The sequence below is a fragment of the Pyrgilauda ruficollis genome, unplaced genomic scaffold, assembly GCF_017590135.1.
Source record: "Pyrgilauda ruficollis isolate IOZ18807 unplaced genomic scaffold, ASM1759013v1 scaffold10, whole genome shotgun sequence".
NCBI lineage: Eukaryota > Metazoa > Chordata > Aves > Passeriformes > Passeridae > Pyrgilauda > Pyrgilauda ruficollis.
Window position 1 is genome coordinate 16,507,232 of NW_024508101.1, and position 27,736 is coordinate 16,534,967.

Here is a 27,736-nt window from a genome sequence, read left to right on the forward strand (position 1 = left end):
AAGACCTGGAAGCTTCACCCCTTCTCAGATGCTATCCTTAGGGAAAAAAAATCACAGGCAAGCAGAGAGGGGCACAAACCCTTTCCCCCAACCCTCCTCCCTGAAGATCAGCCAGCTGCCTTTCCACTGTGATCAGCAAGGGATGCTCCATCTCACCATCCATCAGACTGAGCCTAAGCTCAGGGGTCATCAGTGTTTCCAGAACAGCCACAGCCACACTGGGGAGTTAGAAAACACCAGCCAGTGTGCAGCAGCTACACTTACACAGTAAGAGGGAAAGAAGCACAAGCAAGACAAAAATCCAGAAACTCTGGAGAAGAAAAGCTGGGAAAGTTGGAGTTTTAGGGGGTTTTTGTTGTTTTGTTGTTTGTTTTGGTTTTTTTTTGTTTTTTTTTTTTTAACCCAGAGGAAAGCTTTGAGAAAGGAAGTCCTCACTAATCCCCAGTTCACCACACAACCTTCCAGTTCTGAGCTCTGTGTCTGCAAGTAAACCTGACTGCAGTTAACTGCTTGGCATATAGTCTGCACAGACCTGCCTGGAAGTTGCCATTTTGGATTATGGAAGAAAAGAGGAATCAGAATCAAGAGTCTGTCATGCTGCTTGCTGGTGAGAATTCTATATATTTCTTCCATCCTATGTCTCCTATACATTTCAAAAATTACACCCACCTGGCCTAGGAACAAGCCCTTTGAAGACCTGCACAATGCATGAACTGCTTTGACAAACAGATCTAATGTCCCCCGGGTGATAACAAAGGGGCAGGAAGACAAATACAAATACAGGTTCTCCATAGATTATTTTTAAAAAGCAATTAGAACCTCTTCTAAAGCACAAGAAACCAATACCACTCATTCTCCTATTTCAATTTTTCTCTGAATTATTTTGCTTTGGCAACACTCACTGTGTATTACAGAGGTTCACCCACAATACAGCAAGAATCTGCAGCATGGAACACTCTAAATGCACCCCATGCCAGTACTCACTACAATGACAGTGCATTCCAACTTTTAATTGTGGAACAAGCATAAGCAAAGGAAAATTTTAATTGCTCTTTGCTGGGTGGGAAACAGAAAGAAGTCAGATGAAGTCACAGGAAAGCTGCCACAGAACCCCACTCATCAAACTCATCAAGGGCCATGCATGCATCAGCCTGGCAGAGCTGCACTTCCTGCTCTGAGTTCCCAAAATTGCTGCTAAGCAACCTAACAGGCACAGGATGGGCTGGCTGCAGCTCCACAGCCATACAGATCCAAGGTCTGCTCAAGCAGCTCTATCATAAATGAGGTACAGATGTGGCCACTTCATAACACAGTGCTCTCCTGAAATTTCTGTCAAGTAGCTCCTGGTTTGTTCCAGGAAGAGTTCTTGAAATGGCCTGTACATCCTGGCCATGCTGCCCCTTGGACAATTCAAGGTACAGCACCCCAGGTGCTATCTGAAGAGCTTTTGGCTCTGCATTCCCTGAGGAAAAATGAGTGGAGTTGTGTCACAAAGATCCTGTCCACTCCTAGGACACAGAGGTTCCCTGTAACCCCAAAATGTTGCACTGCAAGATGCCATTAATGACTGAGCTGTGCAAATATCTTATATGGCCCTACAGTATAAACCTACTTCCTTCTGAAGAGCAGCAAAGCGACCCCACAGAATAACTCTGGCAACCTCATGTGGCCACTTCCTTAAAAACGACTGAGCTACATTGCCACAGAAGACATGGATGAGCCTGCCAGCCACATCACTGCCTCAGAGGGGCCTGGCACGCTTCATCCTCCAGCTCACTGGCAGGGAAGACTGATGTGAGAGCTGAGATGGGAATCAATCTATCACTGCAGGACTTCAACACCTTGCACACTTCAATTACTCATCCTTGCACATGTCACCACAATGCACCTTTTAACTTAAGGTAACTATATTATGTCCATTCTTACAGCTTGAAAATTAAAAATAACTAAGTGGTTTGGCTGCACATACTGAAAAATTGTGGTGCAAAAGAGGGAACAGAATGTGATGTCACAAATCCCAAGCCTCATGCTATCCTTCTCACCTTCTTTCTTGTGAAGCATTTTTCCAAACATTATTGCTACATAAAAAGTTCAGAGCTTTCTATGCACACATACACACACAAATACTTTGTATTTTCAAATAACTGTATTTGTAGAATGCCAGAAAAAGAGAACAACTTAAATTGTACCCCAAAAGTTATGTTAGCTTAAGAATAGCCTAACAAAGGAAGTGAAGTCAGAAATGCCACGTTGGCTTTGCACTTTAAGCAATTACAAAAGAGAAAGAACAGCACCAAGGATCAAAAGTGCTTCTCTGTCCTTACAGGCTCACAAGAGGCAGAGAGGACAGGTGAGGTAAGAGTTAAACCTGAGTCCCCCTGAAGGGCAGGACAGGCAAGCAATCATACAAAGCTTCTTCACACAGAGTCCTCACACATACACACAAACCTGGGAGCACTTGAAGAAAGCAGATACCTCCTTTTCCAGAATGCACACTTGTTCTCTCACATAAGAGCTGTTTTTACCAGCAGACTACTAAGAGAAACCCCAGGTGAACAAGCATGATGATGGCCTGTCACTCATACCAGCCAGGGACAAGTCAGTTAAGTCATTTCAGAGGAAATTTAGATGTTGCCTCTTTGTCAGGACCTTAAGCAGTACACATGGTCACCAAGGTGGCCACACACTTACTATCTCCAAGAATCAGCTCAACTTCCTCATCAGCATCAGAATCTTCATCTTCTCCCTCATCTCCCTCTTCCAGGAGGTTGGCAATTTCCTCATCATCGGAGGGAGAAAAGTCATTTTCTCCATCCTCACCAGCATTCTCATTGTTCTCATCCTCCTCCAGCTCAGCCTCCAGCAGCTGGTCTGTATCTAGTTCATCAAGGTCATCTGTGTCATCATCATCTTCATCATCATCTTCTTCTTCTTGCTCCTCTTCCTCCTATAAAGACAGCAAAACCAGTCCATTGCAGACATTAAGATAAATGTAAAATGGAATAACAGTAATTAAAGAAAACCTATAGTTTTCACTTCTCCCCATATCCAGCCATCAGACATTATAAACACTCTTCCATCATCACCCATCTAAGCACTCTCTGCAAAGCTTCAGAATATCACACATGCCAGATCACCTGCAGGCCTGCAAAATCTCAACTGCAAAATGCTGGTGCAAAGAGGTACCATTGGCTCAATCTCCTCTGCAGGATTGGCCACCAGCACATGTCACCACAATGCACCCTTGAGAAGGACATGCAGTAAGACCTGTTAATTCATGGCTTTGTTGCTAGTCTTGTGCAAACGGCTTTAAGTTTCAGCAGGACCAAAAGCTCCACCTGACATCAAACCACACGTACCATCAGTCTGTCACTGCCATTAAGATGCGGTATAAAATGCAGGGAAAGATACTTTTAGCCTAAGCCAATCCCTGAATCGCTCAGCTTCAGATGACAGAACTGTTTAAGGCAGCTCAGAAGCCTCATCTTTGGTATTTACCTGTGGATCAAGATCTTTATCAAACCATCAGAATTTGCCTTCAGTAAAGCAACTGAATTCCTCATTGTACAGACAAAATCCAGAAATCTGTGTGTAGTGGATGAGACTGAGTGGGAAGGAGCTGTAACAGTTCCACCCTTCTCCCAGACAACTGCCATCACAGGCCAAGCTCCAGAGCATTCCAGGACTGAAAGAAAAGCTTCAATCCACCTGCACATCTCCTCAGCCACAGCCTGTTTCTCTAACACAATGCTCTCAGCTCATTCAGTCCTAATTGTCCCTTTGTTCCGGGAGGAGACACGTTTTGCAAAATTAGGAAGCAATTAAGATAGGTATCTAACAACCCACTTCAAGGGTTCCTTTGGTCCTCAAGCTCACCACACTCCCACTGTTTAGAATGCTGCATTTTCAGGTCTAAAGGGACAGAGGAAAGTCCTTTACTGTCATCTCCCCAACCTACTTTTGCTTCAGTCAGTGCTATAAAAAACCACCACACCCACACAAATCCAACATCTGTCACAGGCAAAAGAAATAAAGAAAGTCAAAAAGCCTGAGTAAATTGTATTGTTTCTTCACTTGCAAAAGGCAGCCAAGTCTTCACTGCTGACCAGAAGTGCCATGTTCTTAAATGCAGATTACAGCACAAAAGCAATGGTTTGCTACATACAGTTTCCTTTACATTAAATTAAAACCAACTTCTTTTAAAGCCTGTGCTTATTTTAAGAAATTACAACTTTACTTTGAGTTAATGAGTCCTCAGATAAACAGACTTAATTGTATACACACTGGGAGAGAAAACATCTTACTTGCAGTTTAGTTTTATGCAGTGCCATACTGGGTATAATTTTCCATAAAACATACTGAATTGAGTATAAAAGCTTTGACTTAATAATTTGTATTTCTTTTTGTTCTATGCAGTATCTGCACAGAGACCAATGTCTTAAATTTTATTACTCTATTCAGAATCTAAAAGCTGATTAAAACCTGAAAAGGCAGGAGAGTTTATTTTCCTTTTCCAATGTCTAAACAACTCTGAAGCAGAAAAGAGATACCAATTTATTCAAAAATCTTGGAAGCATTAAACCAAGTTTCTTAGTATCTGGAGATAGAGACACACCTGTAGATATTAGGGGAAAAAAAAGTATGTTGTCTACAAGATCCATTTAGAGTTCATGTAGGTAAAACTTGAAGGATTCTGAAATGAATTAGGTCCCCTCTGTGTTTCTACATGTGGAATTTCTGAAAATATTTTTTTCCTAAACATCTAGTCCACAAGTATTCAAAATGTCAAAACTACTAGATTTGACTATATTTCATATATAATGTATTTCTTGGAAACTGAATTACTGTTTCATCAACATTCTAATTCAAGCTTAAGGCAAGGCCCTTACACCAATGTCACCGTTCAAATACAGGATGAAATGAAACACAGTTGTATGGAGCTAACAATCCCTTCTGGCTGACAAGAGTAAGAGCCAAATTACACAGAAAGGTTGTATATTTAGCTGCAAATTAAATTTGAAGAACCAGTGAAGAAAAAATAATTGGTGAAAATACAAACAGAAAAAATTAAATGTTTCCACTTTTACCATTTAAATTACTTAATCTGAAGTTGGTGATTAGGGCCAAGCCACATTCGTTTAAAAACCACCTAAGAACAATAAGATGAGATGAAAATTATACCTCTCCTTGGTAAAACAGAAAATAGCGTGTAACTCATGCTCCAAGAAGTCACACGTGCATGTGAGTGTGACACACGCGGTGACATTCTTACAGAGCTGAGGGGTGACACCTCATAGGGCTCAAGAGGAGCATCTTCATCAGTGAGGAGGAAACCCGCACCTTGTCATGTTCTAAAGAACCCACACACCACTTGGACACTGTGAAGCTTCTGCTAAGCTACAGGCAAATAAATTCTGGCTCAGTTTCTGCGCCAAGCCAAGCACCAGCTCTGCAGGGCCAGAGCAGCATTCTGGAGCAGATGGCTCCATGCAGAGCCTGGGGACAGCTCCCCAAACAAAGCACCCAGAGCTTCTGCTTCCAAACCCAGCCCCTGGGACACACAGCTGAGAAAGGGGTGAGGGAGTGCCAGGTGCAGTCTAACACCAGCACATGTAAGTGATATCCAGGCTGTTCACGAGGACTCAGGATGAATCCTCACAAGACACCATAACTGTCTCATGTAAGGGATCCCTACACAGAGAGAAAATGGCACACCTTCCCCAGGGACTCAAGCACTCTGAGTAGGAGCAGAGAAAAAAAACCTTGTGCCACGTCACAAGGAAAGACAAGACAGCTATTCCAAACCTTATCCAGGTTTGTGTAGGAAAAATTTACAGAGACGTAATAGTACAAGAAAACCTGGACATAAACTTACAGAATCAGAAAAGTTGATTACACAGCAAAGAACTACCTCAAAATCATCTCAAAGCAAATTACTGGTAACTTAACTCTACTACCAGTTTGCTTCCAGAAAGCCAAGTAGATTTGGTTCAATTAATTTATCATTTATAAACCCCAAAGGAAAAAAACTAATCAACATCCCCTAATGGAACAGCAGATACTGGGGTGGCTGCACTGGAATCAAAAAAAGCTGCTTGACCTAATTCTTCATATTACCAGTTTTTACAGCCCTTTCAGAGATTAGTAAATATCCTTTGCACTTGTTCAAGCACTATGTGTTTTCTGCCATATTCTTTGTTACTTGTTGGCATGCACTTCATAAGCTTTCATCCTCATCACCACCAGCTTTCTTACCATTCCCCTTTACCAATCATCTTGCACATACAAAATTCACAGATTTGTCTTTTTTGGGTAGCAAATCTTATTGATACTTGACATACTGGTGTTCACCTCTCAAAAGTCATTCAAAGGCTCAGGAAAACTCCAGTATTTCACTTATTCAAACTGATGCAAAACACATGTTAGCTAAGCAGAACTTCAGCTTTTTGATTTTAACATGTTTCTGTAATGTATTCTAACATTAAATTAGTACATGTACAAAGTGCCTCCAGGAAGTACGACTTACAGCACTGCAGATCTGCAGTGTATAAAAATACACCAGCCTGCTTTTGAGTACTCTCAAGACATTTTTACAGAGCTTTCTCACATTTATTGAATCCTGAAGTTTATCACCACGTGACCAGAATCTGAGACTTTTCCACTGCAGATTACACAATCTCTCAAATTTATATTAGGCTGGCCTTTAGTTGCTACAGGAAGACCCCACAGGTCTTTTTCAATTGTTGATATTTGGGTTTGAAATTTTGATTCAGTTTTGAGATCTACAGGTCACTGACTTTTTGCTTATTTTACATGGTTTCAGCAGTTACAAAAAGCTTCATCTGTTTGTCTCGCACCTCATAGACTTTTTCTTCCTCTCCTCCCATCAGCACCTCTCACTTCCAGCTGCTTTCCAGCAACACTCCCTCCCTCTGAAAACACAATCTTTATTGCACCTCTCAGTTTGAATCATGCTAGATGGTATTACTCTAACTATTCTTATTTTCACCTTATCTTTTCGCTATCTGCAGAACAACTAATCAATGTTAGTAAAGCTTTTCCCACTACTTCAAATGTTTCAGCTCATATTTAATTCACTTCTGGCTACCTTTAGACAAGCCAAATTATCTGCTGGTAATATCTGCTTCTAGCAGTTGTTTATTTCATCTAGGTTTGTTTTCTTTTTAAATAAATTAATGTTTCACATAATCCCATTATTTTGGTTAATTTATTTGTAAAGAATTTTTGCAAGAAACAGCCTACTGGTTTACTTCACCCTCCTTCCCCAAGTTTCTCTTAGAGCAAAATTGTAACTTCAGCAATCTGATCCCTTCCAGATTATCAGTATTATTTTAATTACTCCCCATTGCCAAGCTTGGGAAGGGGCTTTGCTTTCATAGAAAAGGACATATGACCGTTGTTCAAATACAAGGGTACGAATGTTTCACCCAGAGGAGTAAACCTCTCCTTGTTCTAGTAATTTATCTTCCTCCACAGACAATCTTGTCGTATCTTCTGACAACTGTACTCCTGGCTGAGTACCATGTTGGTACTTCCTGAGCCTTTGCAATGCAACTCCCAAGAGTGACAATGTCTGCATTTCAGTCACTTAAGAGTTTTTATCCAGTTCCCTCCCCCCAGCCACTTCTTAACACTCCTGGACAATGGGTAGTGGAAGAAGCTTAAATTTAGCCAGCAGACTCCCTGGTGGAGCATGTAAGGATTTTCATCTCCTAGATGACCTAGTGTCCATCCTCCCCCTCAGCTAGCAAACCCGTAATTCCTGTTATCTACCAGTAAATCAATTCCAAGTATTCATCTCCACACTACAGGGCTGCACCTACTTTTACCTTCTTGGCTACTTCAGGGTTAGAATTTCTACTTCTTCTTAGCCATTAGTCACAGAGCTAAAAATGTAGAAGCCTGGGAAGGTGCAGAAGTTACCATATGTAACAAGCAAGGAATCTTACCATAGGCTGCTATGCAGGTGTAGGTATATGCAGATTTAAAACAGGAAACAGCACACAGCGTACAGAATGTCAGAGGCAAAACATGGAGTGAAGAAATAAAAAGCAGTTAATCTCTTAGTCTGTGTAAGTAGGTTTAGCTTGTCTAACAATGACTACTTACCTGTGATGAATGACAAACCATCCATGATACAGACAAACAAAAGTTTCAAGGGAATGGGGCTCACATGGATCAGGAGGTTCAGATGGGGGGCTCTTTTGAGCAAACTCAGGTTTTGCCTATTAAATGTTTCCAGTTCAGTCTGTCTGCAGCTGATGATAATCAACCTGGCTCCAGTCACTGCCCTCTGAGGCATGTGCAAGCCATTTCACAGCTGGTACCTTCCTTAATGCTTGGGATAAAGGGATTCTAAGGTGACTTATAATATTGTCTGTGCTGCAGGGCTCAGAGGTAATGTAACGAGTACAGAACTGGGCACAATTTCTCAATATGCTTCTTTTCCTTTCTCTCACTGATCTCACACTCTCACTTACAAAAATAAATTCATTCCTTTAATTCCATGACAAAGAACAATACTGCATAAAGGAATTTAAGAATTTGGCAGGTAAATGAACTCCCTCTCTATGGACAAGAATTTGTTCCTTTATTTTCTCAAGCCTCTGACTGGCATTTCTCATCACAGCTGAGGCAGCTTTTATTTACTTGGATCCCAGCTACTGTGGGAATTCCAGAAAGATGTGTTAGGCAGGAGGAAGGATATCTTTGATTTATGTCACTGAACAGGCAGAATATGTTTTTATCTCTGCTGAAGCTATTTTACTCCATAATACTAAGTCTGTCCTTCTGGAAACTCCAAATACTTATCTCTTTCCAAGAATTTCCTCTGTTTGCACTGCCTGAGAGCTACTGAAAATAGATTCTGAAACAACAGAACAGTCTAAAGTAGTCACAGTTGTTTGCTACTATCAAAAAATATGGTAAAAAGTACAGGCACTGTTCTTTTAAATATCAGTTTTGGAGGATGCCTGCTCAAAAGATGTGTCTGTTATATAAAAAGGTCTTTGATAGAAACCACTCTTTACTCAGCCTTCCCAGCTGCAACTAAGCTCAAAGATTTCTATGAAGGTGTGCAACAGACACATATTTATTATCATTTAAGACATTTGTCTGGAAACACCCATTCACAGCTGTTATTCTGTAAACCATTTTATTCCTGAGTAAGACCTGAAATGAAACCACACCTTCAAATATTATAAGAACAGTTCCCAAAATAAACGCTTACTTTAGGGTCCCTGGTGACAAAAATCATTCTAGTCAGCTTAGAGTGGCAAAGCACCACCATGGTCTGATGACTCCCAAATATTTGTGCCAATATGGATTAAGGTTTGTGGGGTCTTTCCCTGGCAATTAAGTGTTCACATGAAAAAAACAAACCAACTATATCAAACAACAGCAATAAAGTACAGTGGAATTGCTGTTGCAATTACTGTTGCAGGCACACAACAGTATGCGGGAGAATCCTAAAATAAAAATAGAAACTGGGATCACATAGACATAGAAAGACATAGAAAGCTGAGGAAAACATTCTTCACCCTGGCTAAACCATATGTTAGAACAGTGATTGTCTTTCGAGTCTTTATTGTCTTATCAACAAAGCTTATTTCCCATCACCTGGAATTTTCTAAACCAATGCAAAAAGACAAATTACACACCTACCATCAACCATTTGGATAGCCCAGAAGCACTGCAGCATAATTAACAGTTCTTCAGGTCTGGCAAAAGAAGTAGAACACTTTATAGGACAGGGACAGCTAGGTGAAGCAATGTGCTACTGAAGCCATAAATCTCTCTGAACATGACGATAACTGAGGACACTACTTGAGCCTTACAGATGCAACATCACCCATATGTACCACAGAGAGAAAAAGAGGCCTTAAACAAGTAATATGGAAAGAAAAGCTGAAACAGGGAAGTAAAAATGAAAATTCTAAAACTTAAAATCCTAAAACCCACTCAAAAGATCACCTCATCCCAACTTCAGTTTCACAGTTTTGAGTCTATTCTGTGTTCCCTTGGTTTCAGCTTTTCTGAGCACAGAATATTTCTGAAGTCTCCTTTTCTAGCCCATGGCAGCTGCCATGTGCCATTTCCTCTGAAATTCCTCATCTGCCTCACTAGAGAAGACAGTAGATTAACAAGGGAAACAGGGGATACTAATCAGGCAAGAAAGAGAAGAAAGAATAAAGCAAGTTAACAACTAAAAGATGGTCCAAGATCTGTAAAAGTAGCTCAGACACCCAACTTATTTTCACTAAATCTAACTGAAGGAGTATATCAGAACAGTGGCAAATACAGGAGGAAAAAGAGGAAGACCTTGCAGCCAGACTGAAAAATAGGAAACCTCTACCTATTTCCTTGTATGCTGAACACAGTTTTGCAAATACTTGTGAGTAAGACTGCTGGTTATTGATGGACACATTTGGATACTCACCCAGCAGTGAAATAATTCACAAAACTCATGGAAGTTAAAGGCAGGAACATTGATATTTTTGGAATAAAACACCCAACCAAAGAGCTTGCAAACACTCTTGTTAAGCATGTTATATCCTCACTTTCCCACAGTGCAGACCACAGAGCATCAACATTCATTAGCATTTGTTCTGTTTAACAAGGTTGACAACTCTGGCCATACCTAGGGAAAGACAGCCTCCCAGGGATCCCGCTGGAAAGGCTGCTACAGCAGCAGGGAAGAGCCAGGCCACACTGGTGCTGTCCTCAAGCATTTCAAACAAACCCACAAACATTCACTGCAGCAGTCCCATGCTCAAGCCACTGAGTCAGCCCCATCATTTAATTTGAGGGCCATTTATGTTGCAGATCAGTTGATCTTACAAGATTGGTTTGAGATAGGAGGAATAACATAGATGTTTTGTTTCTTCAATTACAGAAGGAACTGAAAGATATCTGTAGACCAAACATCCCTGCTAGATTCGTTTTACAGACTCTCAGTCTTTGCTTTTTGAAAAAGCTGTCATGGAACCATCAGCTAACATTTGTCAGAACTAACATCATGAGGCATCAAAATTTAAGGGAAAAAAAAAAAAACAGTCAGGCAGATATTTTTCTCCACAGTTATTATCTCTTAGCACAGATTTTAAAGCTATTTGATTGTGCATCACATGACTTCTGAGCAAGGCTTCCCTACCAGCCCCCCTTCCATTTGAGTACTCATTATTTTGTATTTTCTGTACATCATTTTGTATCTTCTGTACAGGCAAAAAAAAGTATCCATGGACCCATGTAGGTCAGATATTAAAAACCCAAATATACATCAAGTCAAGGTGTGAAGAGGTAGGGATCAAACAGGTTAGTTTCTGCTTCACAAACCTTGACCAAAAAGACACCAGATTCATGTTGATTCATATGCATTTCCCCCCACCACCACTTTCATGAAAGATCAAGAAAGCATCCTCTTTCAGCCAGAAAGGGTTTTAGAGTATCTGTCAGAAGTTCCAACAAGTTTGAAATGTCATACCCAATTTTTCAAAAGCTAAATCATAGAAACTAACTAGGCAAATACTAAACACTTACATATGTGTGAAGATATGCACACAAACAAAAATCCTTCCAACAGGGAACCCCTCAACAGACAAGTATACCAAAGAGATTCTGTCTTTATTCAGGAAAACCTCTATTCACTCTAGCTCAATGTTGGATGTTCCTACAGAGACAAAAGCTGTATTTCATAAAACCAAGACAAAAATAAACCAAAAGAAAAAGCATACAACAGGTGTGGGACAAAGAGCAAGGGGCTCAGTTTATGTTTGGCTAGATACACATACATTGAATTGAATTTGGGTTCATAAGTGTTGTTTATACTAAAACCTAATCTCTCCTACTAAAGAAACTTGATTGTAACCATCCCTAAAAGGTGCTGTCTAGAAAACATGTACAGACCCCAGAAACAGAGACCATAAAAAGCAGCAGTTATGCAATACCAGCCAATCACTCTTAGCTTGCAAATCAATCCAGGAGCAGCTTTGTTTGAACACTCCATCAGCTTCACAGAAAAGCTTTTAGCACACTTAGATTCTGCCTGGGGCCACCTCTATTTGTAAGACAGAAAGTGTCCCCAGTCACATCTGATGGATGGCAGACCCCTTATCTCTGCTAGGTACCTGGTGTTACAGCCTGGAACCATTGACTGCCTTGCACAAACACAAATCTCCCTTAAGTCAACACTTAGCAGTCATTTTGCAAAGCAGTGCCCTGACAGCTGCTAGTTAATCATTGTACAATGCAAGAACTATTTCTGCTACAAACTATTTTTGGAGATTTTATAAAGAAAATATGAATACTAAAATATAGTGAAAGTGAATGAAAACAGTGGAAGTGGAGATAGAAATAGTGAATATTGCCCAGGGCAAGCACTGGATGGCTAGGATGTAGAAAGGAAGGAGGGAGCAATAATCTTTCCTCCCTCTTCATTGCTTCCCAAGAAATTCTATTCTTCTAATCTATTCAATCTAGGGATAGAAACAGTGACCAGTGATTTCAAAAGAATGCCAAGACTTCAACTGCAACCTTGTAGCCCGCTCAGTGGCCAGGAAAGCACACTTCACACCCAAACCAGAACTACTGCTTTATCTTCAGAATTACTGGGAAATCATAATAACAACAACTACTCACTGCAAAGAAAATTACTCTTTCCTGAGACTGGCTCTCCAGTCTCCTGAACTAGAAAGTAAGAGTTCTAACCTAGCAAAAGGAAAATTCAGAGATAGCACACATCCAGCTTTCCACACAGTGGGAAAAAACCCCACCAAAGTATCATCTTCTGGCATTCTTTGGAAAAAGGTGAAGTCAGCTTTTCTCACAGGAGATACAAATGTATGATTTACTAGAACGCAGACACCAAAGAGCAAAGACTAATGCATTTTAAATCTTTAGGGAATTGAAGCATGAGGTTTTTGCCTGTCCAAGAAAACCCCCAAAACACCTGACACCCACAAAGTTACAAACTGATTCTGTTGAATTTTAATTCTCACTTTACTGTAGTAAGCATTCTGTGCTACTGTGTATTCTACCAGCTGCACCCTGAGGAGCACTTACTGCAGTTCTGAGCTCTTCTGTCAAGTTGCCAGAGGTGAAACAGCTGATCAGAAAAGGAAAACCAACACATCCCAGTGCAACCCACAGCCCTCTTCAAAATTCTTTAAACCTTTTGCTGTGTACAAGTACTGTGCAGTTTCACTGCATTAGTCACAAGCTGTGTCTCTTTCAGAAATTAGTGATAAATTATGTCCACATATGAGAATTGGAATTGAAAAAAAGGAAAGCCTCAAGCACTACTGTCTATACTGGGGATTGAAATATTTAAAAGTAAAAAAAAAAAAAAACCAGAACAGAAAGCAAAGCTTCTGATCAAGACTGAATACTTAATGAAATTAATAAATAAACTATTATTTAGTTTACAGTGTATTAGTTTAGACTGTGTTAGTTTACAGTGCACAAAGTTACCGTTCACACTGGTTCTGCACCAGATGGTCTCAGCTTACAATGACAGTAAAGTGAACTATTTCATATGAGGTGAGGCCAAATGAGGCCTCTGTACTTTCTGGGTAATAAATGCACATATGCAGAGGGCTAACAGCTACTCTAGAACACTCAGATCATTGCTATGTTTCTTACCTGATCTTCTTCTTCATCCTCCTCATCTTCTGCCAGTCGCTGCCGGCCCACTTCATAGAGCCTGCACACGGTGTCCATGTTCATGGCATCCATGCTGCCCTGGTTCTGCAGGGGAGATGCCCACATGGAAGTTAACTCCAGGAACTGAGCTCAGCTGTCATATTCAATGCTGCATCCCACCTCAATCACAGCAACATTTCCAAAATCCTTCCCTCCCATTTACCAGCAGCACAACAATTAGCACTACAAATGAGTCTCTTTGGTTTCAAGACCTGCCATGTTCCCTGAAGTAACATTTCCAGTTACTCCTATTAAAGAAAATTTTCTTGGTCTCACAACCCTTGTCATCTCCTGCTTCAGTAGTTAAACATGGAATGTGCCCTGCTACAAATCCTTGACTTGCTTTTGTGGTCTGCAGGGATCAGTATTTCAGAGTATAAAGCTGACAGGACTTTACATTACTCACTACACATGCATAATCAGGCTTCAAGAAATTGGGTTCTGACAATGCATTATGGAGCAAAGAACTGCAAACCAGAAGTTTACCTCAGTAACTTTTGCTTCAAATCCTTAGCTTCTGGGATTTTGCAAGGAAGAAAAGTGTAAAAGGAACAGTAGGAGCGATTCAGAGAAAAGCTCTGTGGGAAGCTCCCGAAAGATTGCATTTCCCAGTTTTTTGATACAGTGCACATTTTAATTTGCAATAGGAAATTATTGCTATAAATAAGAAAAAAACACATTTTTCTTTATGCTCATGAGAAGGAAAATCTCTGTACATTTTAAAGTGGGAAGAGTTTGAAGAAGAGAAGCAAATGTGTTTGGAAATTTAAGGAATAAGAGGCAGCAAAACAAAACTGCAGGGGGTGCAGAATAAAAAACAAACAGCATCTTTAGCACCATCAAAACACCACCACTGCTTAGGACATGAATTTAACAGCAGGAACTCCAAAACAGAAACAACAAGCAGTGCATTCAAACCACAGCTACAGAGCCCAGGGTTTAATTTAGCAGCTTTACCTCAATGACAGCCAGATAGCAGTCCTTGCTGTCTGTGCACAAGTCAAAGATATTCCGCTTCACATCTATGGTAGCTGGAAAACATCACAGAACAAACTCAGTAGTTAACTGCAGGTTACTTAATGCTCACTGAAAAAGAAGTGTCTAAAACCAGATAATACAGTTTTGGGACAAGAAAAAACAGCTGAAACTAGAGAAATGAATGTAGGTAATTCAACCTGTAATAAAGAATAGAAATGTTGGAGACCGTTGTAAAAAACAGCCATGTAAGCTCTTAACCTGCTCTGCACGGTGCCTCCTCCCTTGAAAATACATTTATTGGGTTCCCTAAGCACCATAAGCAACACATCATCCTTCAGAATAGGTGGCAACAAAGGGACTGAGCTGTGACCTATGCCTCCCTTCAACAGCAAAAGCCACATTTGTACATGTCCACAGCAGCTTAGCTCCATGAGCTAAAAAAAGAGCCCCATGTGAAATGAGAGCAATGCCACCCTGGCCAAGTGACCCTACTGTCTCAGATTATGCCTTACTTGGAAAGAAGAGAGGAAATAAAGCCAGAACTGCTGAACAGGAGCAAGTAAGGCAGTCACACACTGAATGGGATATGATACTTAAAATTTTATGTCAGTGTTAAACCCAACTCCTGTGCTTCCTCCAGAACAGGATGTAGCAGTTTGTTTTCTCACACGTGCAAAGAGAGAAGTGAATCTTACTAAGCAAACTTTCAAAAACCTTCAAACCTCCAGACAAAGCTATTGGCTCCTCTATTACTCTTACCTATAGGTTTATAATCAGTTGCATTAAATGTCCTGAAAGAAGAGCCAAAGGGACTTCTCATTCTCTCCTCCAGAAGGTCATCCTCATCATCTGCCTGCAACATAGCTGAACCAAGGAAAGATTATTCCAAAAATCTGCCTTCCATTAGTCACTACCATTAATCAACTTCAGATGAAATGAGACTCTGACATGAATTTTCTTTATATTTAATAGCTTGGCAAGACCCATTTAATATCCACTCTTCCAGAGATGCCTTTATTGATATTACAGATCATCAAAACTTAATACAGAGGACAAAATCATTTTCTCAAGCATCACTGGATCTGCCACTATAGAATAGGTTGTTTTTTAATCTCACAAATTAGTTGTGGTATTGCTGATGTTACAGAAAACTGTCTCTGTCAGCAATACATGTAGCATGAACATCCTGGAAAAAATCCAGTTCACATATGCCAGTAAGGCCTAGACTTACAGAGTCTCTGAAGCTTCCCATTTCACTGAACAAGCAACTACTTATCTCACAGGAGGTGACCCAGGAGAGTTATGGAAGGGGAGAAGTCCTACCTCCATACATCACTGTGCCAGTATAGTTGAAGACCACACGACACTGATCCAGTGCAGGTACTGTGTGTAACAAATGGAAAGTTCGGAGGTCCCACTGAAAAAACACAGGCTAAGGAGCAACAAGCAACTGAAAATTTTTATTTCCTTTTCAATGGAGTGACAAAGAACTGGTTAACTGCATTCAAGAAACCTCATTGTCTCTGTCTTGCAAATATGATTAAAGCAGAGGTGGACACTGGCTCTACAATTCCATTCCATGTGTTCAAAACGAGAAAGCTCTTACTCAAAATGCCATTCCCAGACACAAGAAGTAACTGCAGTACCCTCAAGGCCGATCTTGTTAAGACATGGGAAGAGAGCTGAGGTGCTATGGAGTGTTATCAGAGAACAAAATCTCTCTTGCTCTCTCGCTGTATTAAGTATTTTCTTCCCACTGCATCAGAGGAAGAATCTAGATTTAAATTAGCTACCTAACAGTCCCTACTCTTCCTCGATTCACAGACAGAAACTCCTGTTACCACACATAACACGTAGCACAGAAGACCATTAATACAACTCTGCAAACAGCCACTTGTTCAACCATACCAGCTCTTGAGGTCCCAGTACCAGTTACCAGAGTGGCCCAAAGGATACAATTTCAGTGTTGACTATGACCTCCAGCCCATTGGGATGGAAAACACCACTGATAGTCATGTTGAATTTGTCAAACTTGTGGATGGCTTGTGCTGATCTGACATCCCAGAGGACACCATCATTTAGGACAAGGTCGTCAGTGGGGTTAAAGGTGGCACAGTTCTTCTTGTAGTTGTTGGCAAGATCTGGGTTAAACAGAGTCAATAGCTTGTTGCCAGTCTGAATATCATAGATCTTTTAGATTAAAAAGAAAAAGAAAGATTAGTCACAATTTGTAATATACCTGTGCCTAAAATCTTCCTGTTCCCCTTCCTAGACTGCTTACAGAACCCCATTCTCCATTTCAAGTGACAGCATTCCATAAATCACCTTTCCTACCAGCCCTTTAATAGTTTTTTCACAGCTGGAACCAAGCTTCACAACAAGTTTTGACCAGTGCTCGGCTTACTGCAGGTTCACTGACATAGTTCACTACAATCAGGATGAATTCCAAATAAAATAACCTCACTATGAGGAGTGGACTGGGAAGCTGCAATCACAAGGTACCACTTAGCCAGAAACTATTTCAGAAATGGAACTGCTTTCAGAGCAGATGGTATTTACAAACATTAAAACTCCAAAGCACACAGTGAGGGGAAAAAAGCCAGAAACTATAGAAAATGAGTTTAAATGCCTGGCATTTACACAAAAAGGCAAATTTGAGCTTTGGCACAAGAAACTTTTGGAATATAAAAAGGGCTTTAAACTAGTACAAAGATTTTGTGATCATATCCTCAGATAAATCTGATCTGTAACATCCCTCAGAGCCTAGCTCCTGTTCAAACTTACAGGAGAAAATATTTTCTAGAATTGGAAAACAAATCTATTTACCAGATAAACACAATAAACAAACTTCCAACTAAATCCAAGCTAAAAACTGGGCAGGGATGGAGAGTTTACTTAAACAAATCAGAGTAATGTGAAATTATAAATAATTTGAATAAGTTATATTTCATGGTAAATTTTTATGCAAATTCTCTTAAAAGAGAGATGGGGCCTATAACAAATGCAAATTAGCACTGCAAAGCAGCAGGTCTCTCAAGCTTTGTCTGTCCACCTTGCAGGAATTCATGCAAAGCACTACAATACTCTCTGAAGATACAGTGGAAAAGTTAAATCAGCCAAAAGTAAGCTGCAAATTTGTGGGGGGCAAAAGGAGGACATTTCAAATAGGTCATTTCCCACAGCTGTTGGCTGAGGTACTCTTTACAGTGGAACTTCATTATTATTACTAAAGAGCATGGCTACGAAAAGCAACTTCAGAGGAAAAAAATCCTGCATGATCTCTCCCAAATGAATAAAACAAAGCAGAATCTAAAATTGCCCAGGATACTTGCCCAGAGGCAACACACTGCTTGTGATGGTCAAGTTTATACCCTCAGGAACAGGGAGAAGTTACTTGACACTTTCAAAGCTTTCCTCTGAAGCTCATCAGTTACACAGAGCATCAAAGCACTCACATCAATTAACAGCCATCCTATGGAGAATTATATTTCTGCCAGAGCTTCACAGCCATGAGCTTTCCTGGTACTTACATGTGCAATGTCTCCCTTTGTGCCAATGACCCTGTCCTGAGAGTGCTTGCTGAACTCCACATAGTGGTCATCAGGGAAGGAATGCCTGCAGATACAGTCAGTAAAGAAGTCAAGGCATTGCAGATTCTACATGACCCAAACAACCCCAACAGCTCCAGCACAGGTTTAAACAACAGAGAAAAGATGTAGAAAAACCTCTCCTTTACCACTGACCACATCATACTGCAGTAGCAAATTCAGACCTGCCATCAACAGAGCCTGCCACAAATACAACACTTTGGAGAAGTCAGCAGTGGATCATGAACATCGAAACATGCACCTTGGGGAGTTAAACCTTTCCTCTGAAGAAAAGCTTCTCGCTGACCCCATGCAGGTAACACCAAAACAGTTGTTTGCAACTAAAGCAGACAACAATCAAACTTTTTAAAATGAGGAGTTTTCCACCCACTTTTTAATGGGAAGGAACAATTAAATACTGCAACAGATTTTAAAGAGTTTGCAGTCCAGGTCTGACAATTTCACAATGCAAACCACCATGCTAGTCAAATTCTGAACTGGATACAGAGAATAAAAATACAAACATGTTTCTTTGCCTTCAGGAATAACAGTGACTTTAGTGATCCATCTCACATGAAATAGGACTTCAGGCAGAACTTAGTTAGAATTTGCTCTGTACCAAATAAAATATGGAAATTACCAACCTAAGAAAGGGATCACATTTTATTTTTCACAAGAGACATTTTGAGATTTGTGCCATTCTGTTTTAGAGTTTGTTCCTGTATTCAAACGGTTCTTTCAACTGCAGCACACCCCACAACTGAATCAGAGTGTACCTACTTCATATCAAAGACAGACTTCATTCCCCACAATGCAGACAGAGGCTGGCTCCATGTAGCAGATGTCAACAATAAAGATCCATCCTGAATTTCCAGATTGGCGTAGAGGAAAGGAAAAGAACACCACGGAAAACAGAGGTTATCATTTTACCTATACATTTTTAACTTATAAGATCAATTTAGAAACTGTAGAGCAGATACTTTTGTGCTTAATAGTACTCCTATAGGGACAAAATCCAAGTATCTAATAATGTGTATAACAAAGAGCCCAAAGTAGACAAACTTTACAGGTAAGAATAGGAACAATCTATGATGTTAACAGCAGATAAAAGCAGGATAATCCATGGCTGAATTCTGATGCCCTGTGAGGGGAGCCCATTCTGCTTATAAATCTTTTCTTTCTTCCTAGAATTATCCTCTGAAAGGTTTTTTCCTCCAGCAGAGATATATAAACTCTGATATCTTATCTCACACATGAATAAATGTGTAATAGTCAGTCTAAGCATTTTTCCACTTGCACATATATATATTAATTTCTTAAGAAGACACACAGCCACTCTGTATCTTTTTATTATCTTGGGAAGAAAAAACCCTAAATGTAGAACTCATAAGAGTGACAATATGCAACTATTACAAGTACTTCACCAAGAGGCACTGCAGGCCAGCCAGCAGGTGCATTTCAGGTGTACATATCCAGATGGGACCAAAACATCCCAGGGCTTAGGCAGTGAGAACTGCTAAAGATCAGAACAGGTCTGCGGTTCCTTACCCGGGATGGCTCAAGGTGCGTGATGGCAGAGTTATGGCAGTTGTAACTGGCCTCTTCCTGTCCACTGAACACGTTATAGAGCTTCAACTGCCCCGTGCAAGTACCCAGCATCAAGAATCGTTCTCTTGCAGAAAATGCACAACAGGTAAAGCCACTCTCATCCTCATTTGCTTCCCTGAACACAGAAATTGGACGGAACCTAGAGAAGGCAAAAATATATGGGTAACCCAAAGGAGAGAAGCAAAACTGAAATGCTGTGTGATGATATTAAATCAAGCCCTTAAAGATTACACGGGTACAAGTTATAACTTTCTTCTAGAGTATGTCAAGTGTCAGTTTGAAGACTAGTCCTTGAGTATTACAACAGTGTTTGCAATCTTTCAGGGTTTGTTTTCCACTATGTGGTACTTCTGTTAAAGCACACCATCAAGCTGAAGCACTTGGATTCCATCTTCAAAGCTGGATTGATGGAAAACCTGTAATGTCAACACCTGGGTAAATACAGAGAGCTAGCAAAAAAATTCCTAACAGTTCTGAAACACTTAGCATAAAAAGATGTCACATGAGCTAAACAACATCCCGGCATCATAACTTCCCACAGTGACACTGCTTTCACTGTGAAGATGCTCTCATGAACATGTCACCTTTATTTTCATAAATTTTACATCATCTTCCATTTTAACCTCAGGAAAGGTCACTGGCAGTGCTGATGATTCAGCTGCAAGAACAAAATACAGATTTCATTGTCCTGCATCTGTCAGCCAACCATCCTCAAGGCTATATTACACTCTCCTACAATTGGTGCTGCATACTCACCTTCCAAAGGAGAACAAAGAGCTACCAGCTTCATTAGTCAATGTTGCTACTGAAAATAAAGTGTGCTTTGTGTACTAAGGGTCGGCACTAAGGACAAGACAAACAGAACAACTACTAAAAATGCCTTTCAAGGATCTCTGTCACTGTGAATGAAAACTCTCTGGTCTCCAAGGATACTCCACCGTGGGACTGCACAGCCTGAATCCAGGTAAGGCTTTTTGGCACAGGGTATATCCTGAGAGAGATCACAACACAGTTTTCTTCCTTACCTGCTAAATATAAGGTGTCTATCAAAGCAGCCACCATCCACCCCTCCGTACTTCGGAAAGGCCGCCCTGCGGGTCAGCCGTGAGGTAAAGTTAGTGGGCGCCTGGCGCCTCTGTTTTGGCTCAGGACACTGGTGGGGAGTAAAGAGAGAGAAAGGGGGACAGGTGGCAACAGGGTTCTTGCAGCGGGCGTGCTGCTCCCTAAGGTACTCTGTGATTATACTGTCCAGCGTGGGTGGGGAAGGAAGGTGTCTGTCCAGCTGCTTTTTGATAGCTGGGCTCTGACTGTAGGCGCCATGGTCCGATTTTTGTCGCAACACTCTGATTTTCCTGCCGTTGCAGGGAGATGGCCTCTCCCTGACAAAGCTAATCCTGCCAATCAGAGGAGAGTTGCTGGCGTAAGAAGGGCCTGGAAGGGCAGGTGGACCTTGGGATGCAGACGGTCTTGCCTGAGCATGGACAGAAGTGGCAGTGGAACCCACAGCAGTGTGGCTACTCAAACGGGCCGAGATGCCATTAGCTATGCGAGGAGTGCGAGGCAGAGTCACCGGAGAGGCAGCGGCTGCGACAGGGGTGAAGGCAGAAGAGTGAGATGCCGCAGTCATGGGCAGGTCAGCCTCTTTCGTAAGGACAGACGCCGTTTCCCCGAGGCCCTTAGAGATGAGATGGTTCCGAATCAGCAGCAGCAGCTCCTTCTCAGGAAAAGTGATCCTCGACTGGGCCACCACGTCGGCCTTCTGCAGCCGTGCCAGTGAGACGTCGGTGCCGATGAGCAGGGGCTTCCCCGAGACGCGCTCGATGAGCTCGGCAGCGTACTTGCAGAACTTCACGTGCTCGCTGCGCTTGTCCTGCAGCACCGGCTCCTTCATCAGCTGCTGGATCTGGCAGCTGCTGAACAGGGGCAGCTTGCTGATGATCTGCCGCACGGTGCTGCTGCGCGACAGCCCCACCAGGGCTTTGCAGGCCAGGGCCCGGATCTGATCTGCATCAGTGATTGGCATCTTCACAGACAGCAACGACAGCAGCACCTTGATGCCGTTGTTGGACTGCACCACATTCCACATCTTGGCTAACGTGTGCTCACTGCTCTTGGGGGCCTGAGGAAGCTTTCGACGAGGAGTCCCAGAGATGAATTTCCCGATGCTGGAGATCCGGTTATCTGGGCCACACACACAATTGATGATGATCTGAAGGGCTGATTTCTGAATCTCAGCATCATGGATGAAAAACTCACCCTCAGCAACCCCAAGGATGATACTAATACCTAGTAAGGAAAAGAAGTAGTTCTTCATTACTCTAAAATGTATCTTACACAAGGTGATCAAGACAAGTAAGGGAGTCTTCCAACAAATCTGAAGAAAATAGATACTTCCCTTAATTCCAGAAATTCCTGAAGTTCTGCTAACTAGTCTAAGACATATTCTTCTACCTCCCTAGCAAAATATTCTCCTGCCCTGCCGGTACTCCACCCCATCATCAGTAGGTAGTGTCACACAATCTCTTAGATGTGGTGATCAAGCACAGCCTAGGAGTAAAAAATCTAAACTATCTGGACAGAGCAAGATGCACAGACGTGCTCTGATTCCTACCACAGAGAGCAACTCTCTTGTATAAACACCAACAAAGTAAACACTAAGAGGAAGGAAGGGGACCAAGTCACTGAGGACAAAATAATCATATCACAGCTTCCAAAAGGAATCAGGCAAAAAAGAAACTTCAGGGCAACTTTTTTTCCCCCCACAGAATTCCCGTTAAGTTTCACGTCTGCTTCAGAATATCAAAACCCTCACAGAATTGATGTTTGCCTAGAGACATTTCATGCAAAAGGAATTGCCTTTTGCCTGTATCTAGTATTCTGCCTGCCTTTTATTTTTATTTCTTAAAAAGAAAAGTGAGGCTTCAGTTAAAGTAGAAGCCTTGGATCTGATCCAGGCACATCTCACCCATCTACATGCTGAACCTGGAGGTAACCAGTTGGAGCATAACTCACACAGCAATAATTGTTCCTCTCTCTTACTCTCAAATGCCATATCCTCAGGAGAACTAAATTTCTGAGAAACTGAGGAAACCTTATAGTCCCATTACAAAAATATATTTGCCTCCACCTGTATTTAATGAGCTCTTGAAAACAAGTGCAAAAGACCTGCTTCTAAACTTGTAACCCAACCACAGTGCTAATCATGACATAATTTTAACCACAGTGCACATTTATTTGCATCCTTGACAGTAACTCTGAGTACATGAATTATTTTAACCCTTGTCTCACTGTAGGTGGGGAACAGCCAGCCAAAACCCATGTAGCAGAAGACAACTGATAAATGTCTAAGTCATTAGGACCATATTCTGCTTACCCACAGTGGAAACAGTAGATCCAGCTTCATCTAACACATCCACAGGTTCTGCCAGTTGCAACTGGATTTTAGGTACTACAGTCAAGATGGCCAGTACATCCAAAGCATATCGTACTGTGTCATTCCTGGAAGACAGCAACAGAAGAACTTCTTAGAATTGCACGTACAGAGTTGTTTCAATAACATAAAATAGTATTCAATTTATTCTATCCAAGAAATGGAAGTAAATCAGTCACATCTGCTGCATTTGATGGTGCCTTTTGATTTTACACTGAAAAGGGCTGGTCTCCACAGAAGGCAGTGCTCACGTGCACACCACTGCCTGAAGTCTGCCAACATTTACCCCACATGGTTCACAGGCTCCTAAAAACATAGTAATTCTGTATTTATAAAAATAAGAATGTTAGGACTTACTAACGAAACCATTCTAAATTAAGCTGCTAAATTTAATCTAACTCTACATCTTGGCTGGGAAACACTGCTGTCCAAAATACTCTGTCACCAGTTAACTAGGAAGCAAGTTTTTCTGAAGTCAAGGGAAACTGTTCAGAATAAACCAGACAACTCTGATAGTCAAAAAGACACCAACTTGGGCTCCAGCTTAAGGAAGATGCAGGTGTGTGGAAGGTGAAAAGGGATGTCTAGCAAGAGGTGAGAGAGCAGGAAAATGCAAAACAGGGGAGATCTTTAACCTGGGTGGAAAGGTAGGAGTTAACCCAGATAGCAATTAGGAAACAGCTGCAGAAGGAAAGAAACAGGAGAACACAAACTACCCAGGCAGGAGAGTGCAACCTGAGAGTGGGAGGGAGGCAGGGAACTGCAGAAGCAAAACAGATTTCAAAGGCTTTCAATTAAAGTTAGGCAAGGAGCTCCTGTAGACAGCAGAAATAAGGAGGGAGTCCTGGCCCACCTCATTCCAGGATTAAGGTATGTCTTGACTTCACCCTCTTCTTGGATCATGTTCTAGCCTTTCTCTTGACAAAAAGGTAAACAAATTTTGAGACCGATAGAAAGAGGCACAGAACTGTGATGAAGCTTTTCTGAGAAAGCAATGTCATACTAATCAAAGGCCTGAGGGATTTTGTCTCATCAGAAATTTTTTGATATCCCCCTCTCTACCTTAAAATTTTAATCCTTCTTTGAGTTACCTTTGATAAGCACTGTGCGACCACAGCACAGGCCCTAACAGCACTAACCAGCACGTGCCTGTTTTAAACACTATCAGGGTAGAAAATCTGGAAATGCAATGTCCTGCCCAAGAGTCACAAGTGCTGCACTCAAACAGAGCACTACAGCAAAGAGCTCACCTTGCATAGTACGTCTTCCAGTTGCAGGCAATGGAAATGAGCTGAAGCATGAGCTGGACACAAGACAGCTTGAGAAAAACCTCTGCTGGCTCCCAGTAAAGCTGTGCTGGACCATACTCAATCAGGAACTCCATCATCTCCACAATCTGCTCATGAGTATAGGAGCAGGCCTGCAGGGTCCAAGGGACACCATTAGATCACAAGGGTTACAAACTTGCACATCAAATCCCTCACAGCTGGGATTTAACTGAAAACTGTAAGATTAGACTACTCTGTGTCTTGCAAATTAAGTACTTACTTTCTAGTTTATTCCCCAGTTATAAAAGAATATAGCAACTGTCACTATAATACAAAATAATAAGCTTAAGGATAATATCTTTAAAGTTTCTTTACAATCTCAGAAAGCTAAGGCGAATTTAAGAAGTTACATTAAATTAAAATTCTACTCTGCTTTTAAGCTACTAATCTAGTAGTTACTACACCATCATTCAATATACATTTATGCTAAAATACTAAAAAGATTGCTAAAAATACTCAATTACAGTTTCTAAGTTTTGACTACAAAGCATACTGAATTTAAAAAATTCCTAGCAAGTTTGCCTTTCAATATTTTTAATTACATGAGAAAGCAACATTTTATATACATTTTTCAGTTACTGAAAATAAGTGATTTCTGCAGAAGCAAAAACTCCCTTATATTTTCTTACTTCAGTTCCTCCAGAAAATCATCCTAAATTAAATCAGAAACCACAGGTGAATGTACTTTCTCAAAACCAGCAGCTCTAAAATCTAGTTTTATAAAAACCTAACAAACAAACAAACAAACCCAAAAGAAAAGCAACAAAACCAGCTCTGCAGGGAGAAATCAGGATAAGAAAATGGCCAAGACTATGGATTATTATCTATTTAGATCTCACGGGTAATTTCTAAAAACAGGGGTGTTCAAAAGACATTTCAGTTATCATTATCAAACTAAAGTTATTTCTGAATTTTTCAGCATTAAGTACTTCCATACATATAGAAATTTTGTCCTTTCAGAGATTCACAGCACAGAAAATACAAACATCAAATACGAACAAGTATTTGATATTTGTATCAAACACAAATATCAAAAACAACTTGCCTTTGAGTTTTTGAGAGATGGAAAGGGAACCACAAGAGCAGGAGCCTTGATCAAATGTAATTCAGATAAATCTCAAGGGCTCCTCTGTATTTCTCTATTACAGTACCATTCCATGCGACAGGAAGAAAGTACAAATAAAACAATTGCAGCCTGCCTAGTTATGGCACTGGCTTCAAAGGGTATCTACACGTCTGCAGCTTGGATTCAACTGAGAAATGCAACAACCTCATGAAAAGGCTGCATTGTGCTCCTCACCTTGTAGGGGGGCTGTGGATGGACCAGGATGCCGCCCTCGGTGCGCTGCAGCGACTGCTTCACCTGCTCCAGTTTGATGGCAAGGTGAGCCTCGAAGTAGCGGCGCAGCGCCATGCAGGTGTGCTTCCCCGTCTGGCGACTGGCAAAGATCTCATCATCACTCAGGAGGGCTCCTTGGTCCTCCAGGTTTAAAATCTCCAGAGTGCTTATCTTCAGAAGGAAGTTGGGTATGGGAAAAAGAGTTTAATCAGCTCAGTCTTCGGGAAAATAAAAGCATCTATAACTCTCAGCTGCTCTGGTACCAAACCCTAACACTGCCTTTGCTGTACAGGACATAGAAGCACACTGAGAGCTGACAAAGGCTGTCTGAACAGAAAAGGGTCCCTGTGTGGGTAAACAGCCCAAACTGAACCATGCCCTCTCCTTCACAGTCTATGAAGACAGAAATCACAGAATCACAGAATGAACCAGGTTGGAAAAGACCTTTGAGATCATCAAGTCCAACCTATGATCTCACACCTCCTCATCAACTAAACCATGGCACTGAGTGCCATGTCCAGTTTTTTTTAAACATGTCCAGGGACAGTGACTCCACCACCTCCATGGGCAGACAACTCCAGTGCCCAGTCACTGTTTCAATGAATTTTTTTCTGACATCCAACCTAAACGTCCACTGGCACAGCTTAAGACTGTGTCCTCTTGTTCTGTCAGTCACTGCCTGGGAGATGAGACTGACCCCCACTGGACTAGGTACTTGCAGAGAGTGACAAGGTCACCCCTGAGCCTCCTTTTCTAAGGCTAAGGAAGTCACATCAGTGTAGATCTGGAGGCAGTGTTGTGCTAAGTACTCTTAGGCATAATACAGCACCACACGGTGTGCGTGCACCCTGCAGCACTAATGTCCCTGAGTTAGGGCCCAAGCTGCAGGAGTGCACAGCAACACCCTGCAGGCATTGCAGCTTTTCTACATGAACAGTGTCCTGAACTTGCGCCCAGGAGGGCACAAGCTCCTGCAGCATGCACACAGCCATTCCTCTCATGGAACAAAGCTGCATTTATCCACATCCAACAGGGTGCACATCTATGTGGAGTGGCAACAAACACTACCACTAAGCCACCACTGTTTGCATGAGTATTGCTTAACCCAGGAGTTGCCAAAAAAGCTCCCAAAGGGTATAAAGTCTCTAGACAATAATAAAAATAATAAAAATAATAAAAATAATAAAATTAATAAAAATAAAAATAATAAAAATAATAAAAATAATAAAAATAATAAAAATAAAAGGATGCATGCAAGTGTTGCTTAGAAAACTCAATCCACCCCTCCATCTCTTGGGAACTAAGGAGGAAGAACCCCAAACAAAACCAAACAAATGAACAAAACTCTGCAGAGTTGCATTTACAGGGTGCAAAACCTGCCACTAAACCCCCGCTCCCTACTTAAAGCCACAGCCCTTACCAGGTTAACCAGACGCCGCAGCCCATCGTGCCTATCAAAGAGCTCCAGGACAGCACGGAAGGAGAAGCAAATGGAGAAGAACATGGTGGCATGGCAGCAGCCCGAGGCGTGGGAGCACTCCATCAGCCACAAGGTGTAGTTCACTACATCCGAAAGCACATTATGGGGGTGCATGCACACCTAGAAAGCAAAAGAACATTCTTGAGGAGGACTTCAAGCAGATTGCTTAAGAGATTTGGTCCAAGGAGAACGAAGAGTCTTTGAGAAGCAGAGGACAAGTATCAGCTATTCTCAGCTTGACTTCGGACATCTGAGACATGAAATAAA

General features: G+C 41.4%; 1 protein-coding gene across 4 annotated transcripts in view; it reads right to left on the reverse strand.

The window, feature by feature from the left end:
* Positions 1–27,736, reverse strand: part of DCAF1 (DDB1 and CUL4 associated factor 1) — a 48,309-nt gene that overhangs the window by 1,808 nt on the left and 18,765 nt on the right. For 3 of the 4 annotated variants that reach the window (XM_041465709.1, XM_041465706.1, XM_041465719.1), the window contains exons 10-23: positions 27,410–27,589; positions 25,951–26,160; positions 24,573–24,742; positions 23,266–23,390; positions 20,918–22,178; positions 19,833–20,031; positions 19,065–19,147; positions 18,228–18,312; positions 16,654–16,887; positions 16,021–16,114; positions 15,457–15,561; positions 14,677–14,750; positions 13,660–13,764; positions 2,692–2,947 (exon numbers count right to left, since the gene is read on the reverse strand). In XM_041465709.1, coding sequence (XP_041321643.1) covers positions 2,692–2,947; positions 13,660–13,764; positions 14,677–14,750; positions 15,457–15,561; positions 16,021–16,114; positions 16,654–16,887; positions 18,228–18,312; positions 19,065–19,147; positions 19,833–20,031; positions 20,918–22,178; positions 23,266–23,390; positions 24,573–24,742; positions 25,951–26,160; positions 27,410–27,589 — 3,181 coding nt within the window. Of the gene's footprint in view, positions 1–2,691; positions 2,948–9,622; positions 9,741–13,659; positions 13,765–14,676; positions 14,751–15,456; positions 15,562–16,020; positions 16,115–16,653; positions 16,888–18,227; positions 18,313–19,064; positions 19,148–19,832; positions 20,032–20,917; positions 22,179–23,265; positions 23,391–24,572; positions 24,743–25,950; positions 26,161–27,409; positions 27,590–27,736 lie in introns of those variants that run through there. The other variant, XM_041465729.1, reaches the window with a different exon arrangement.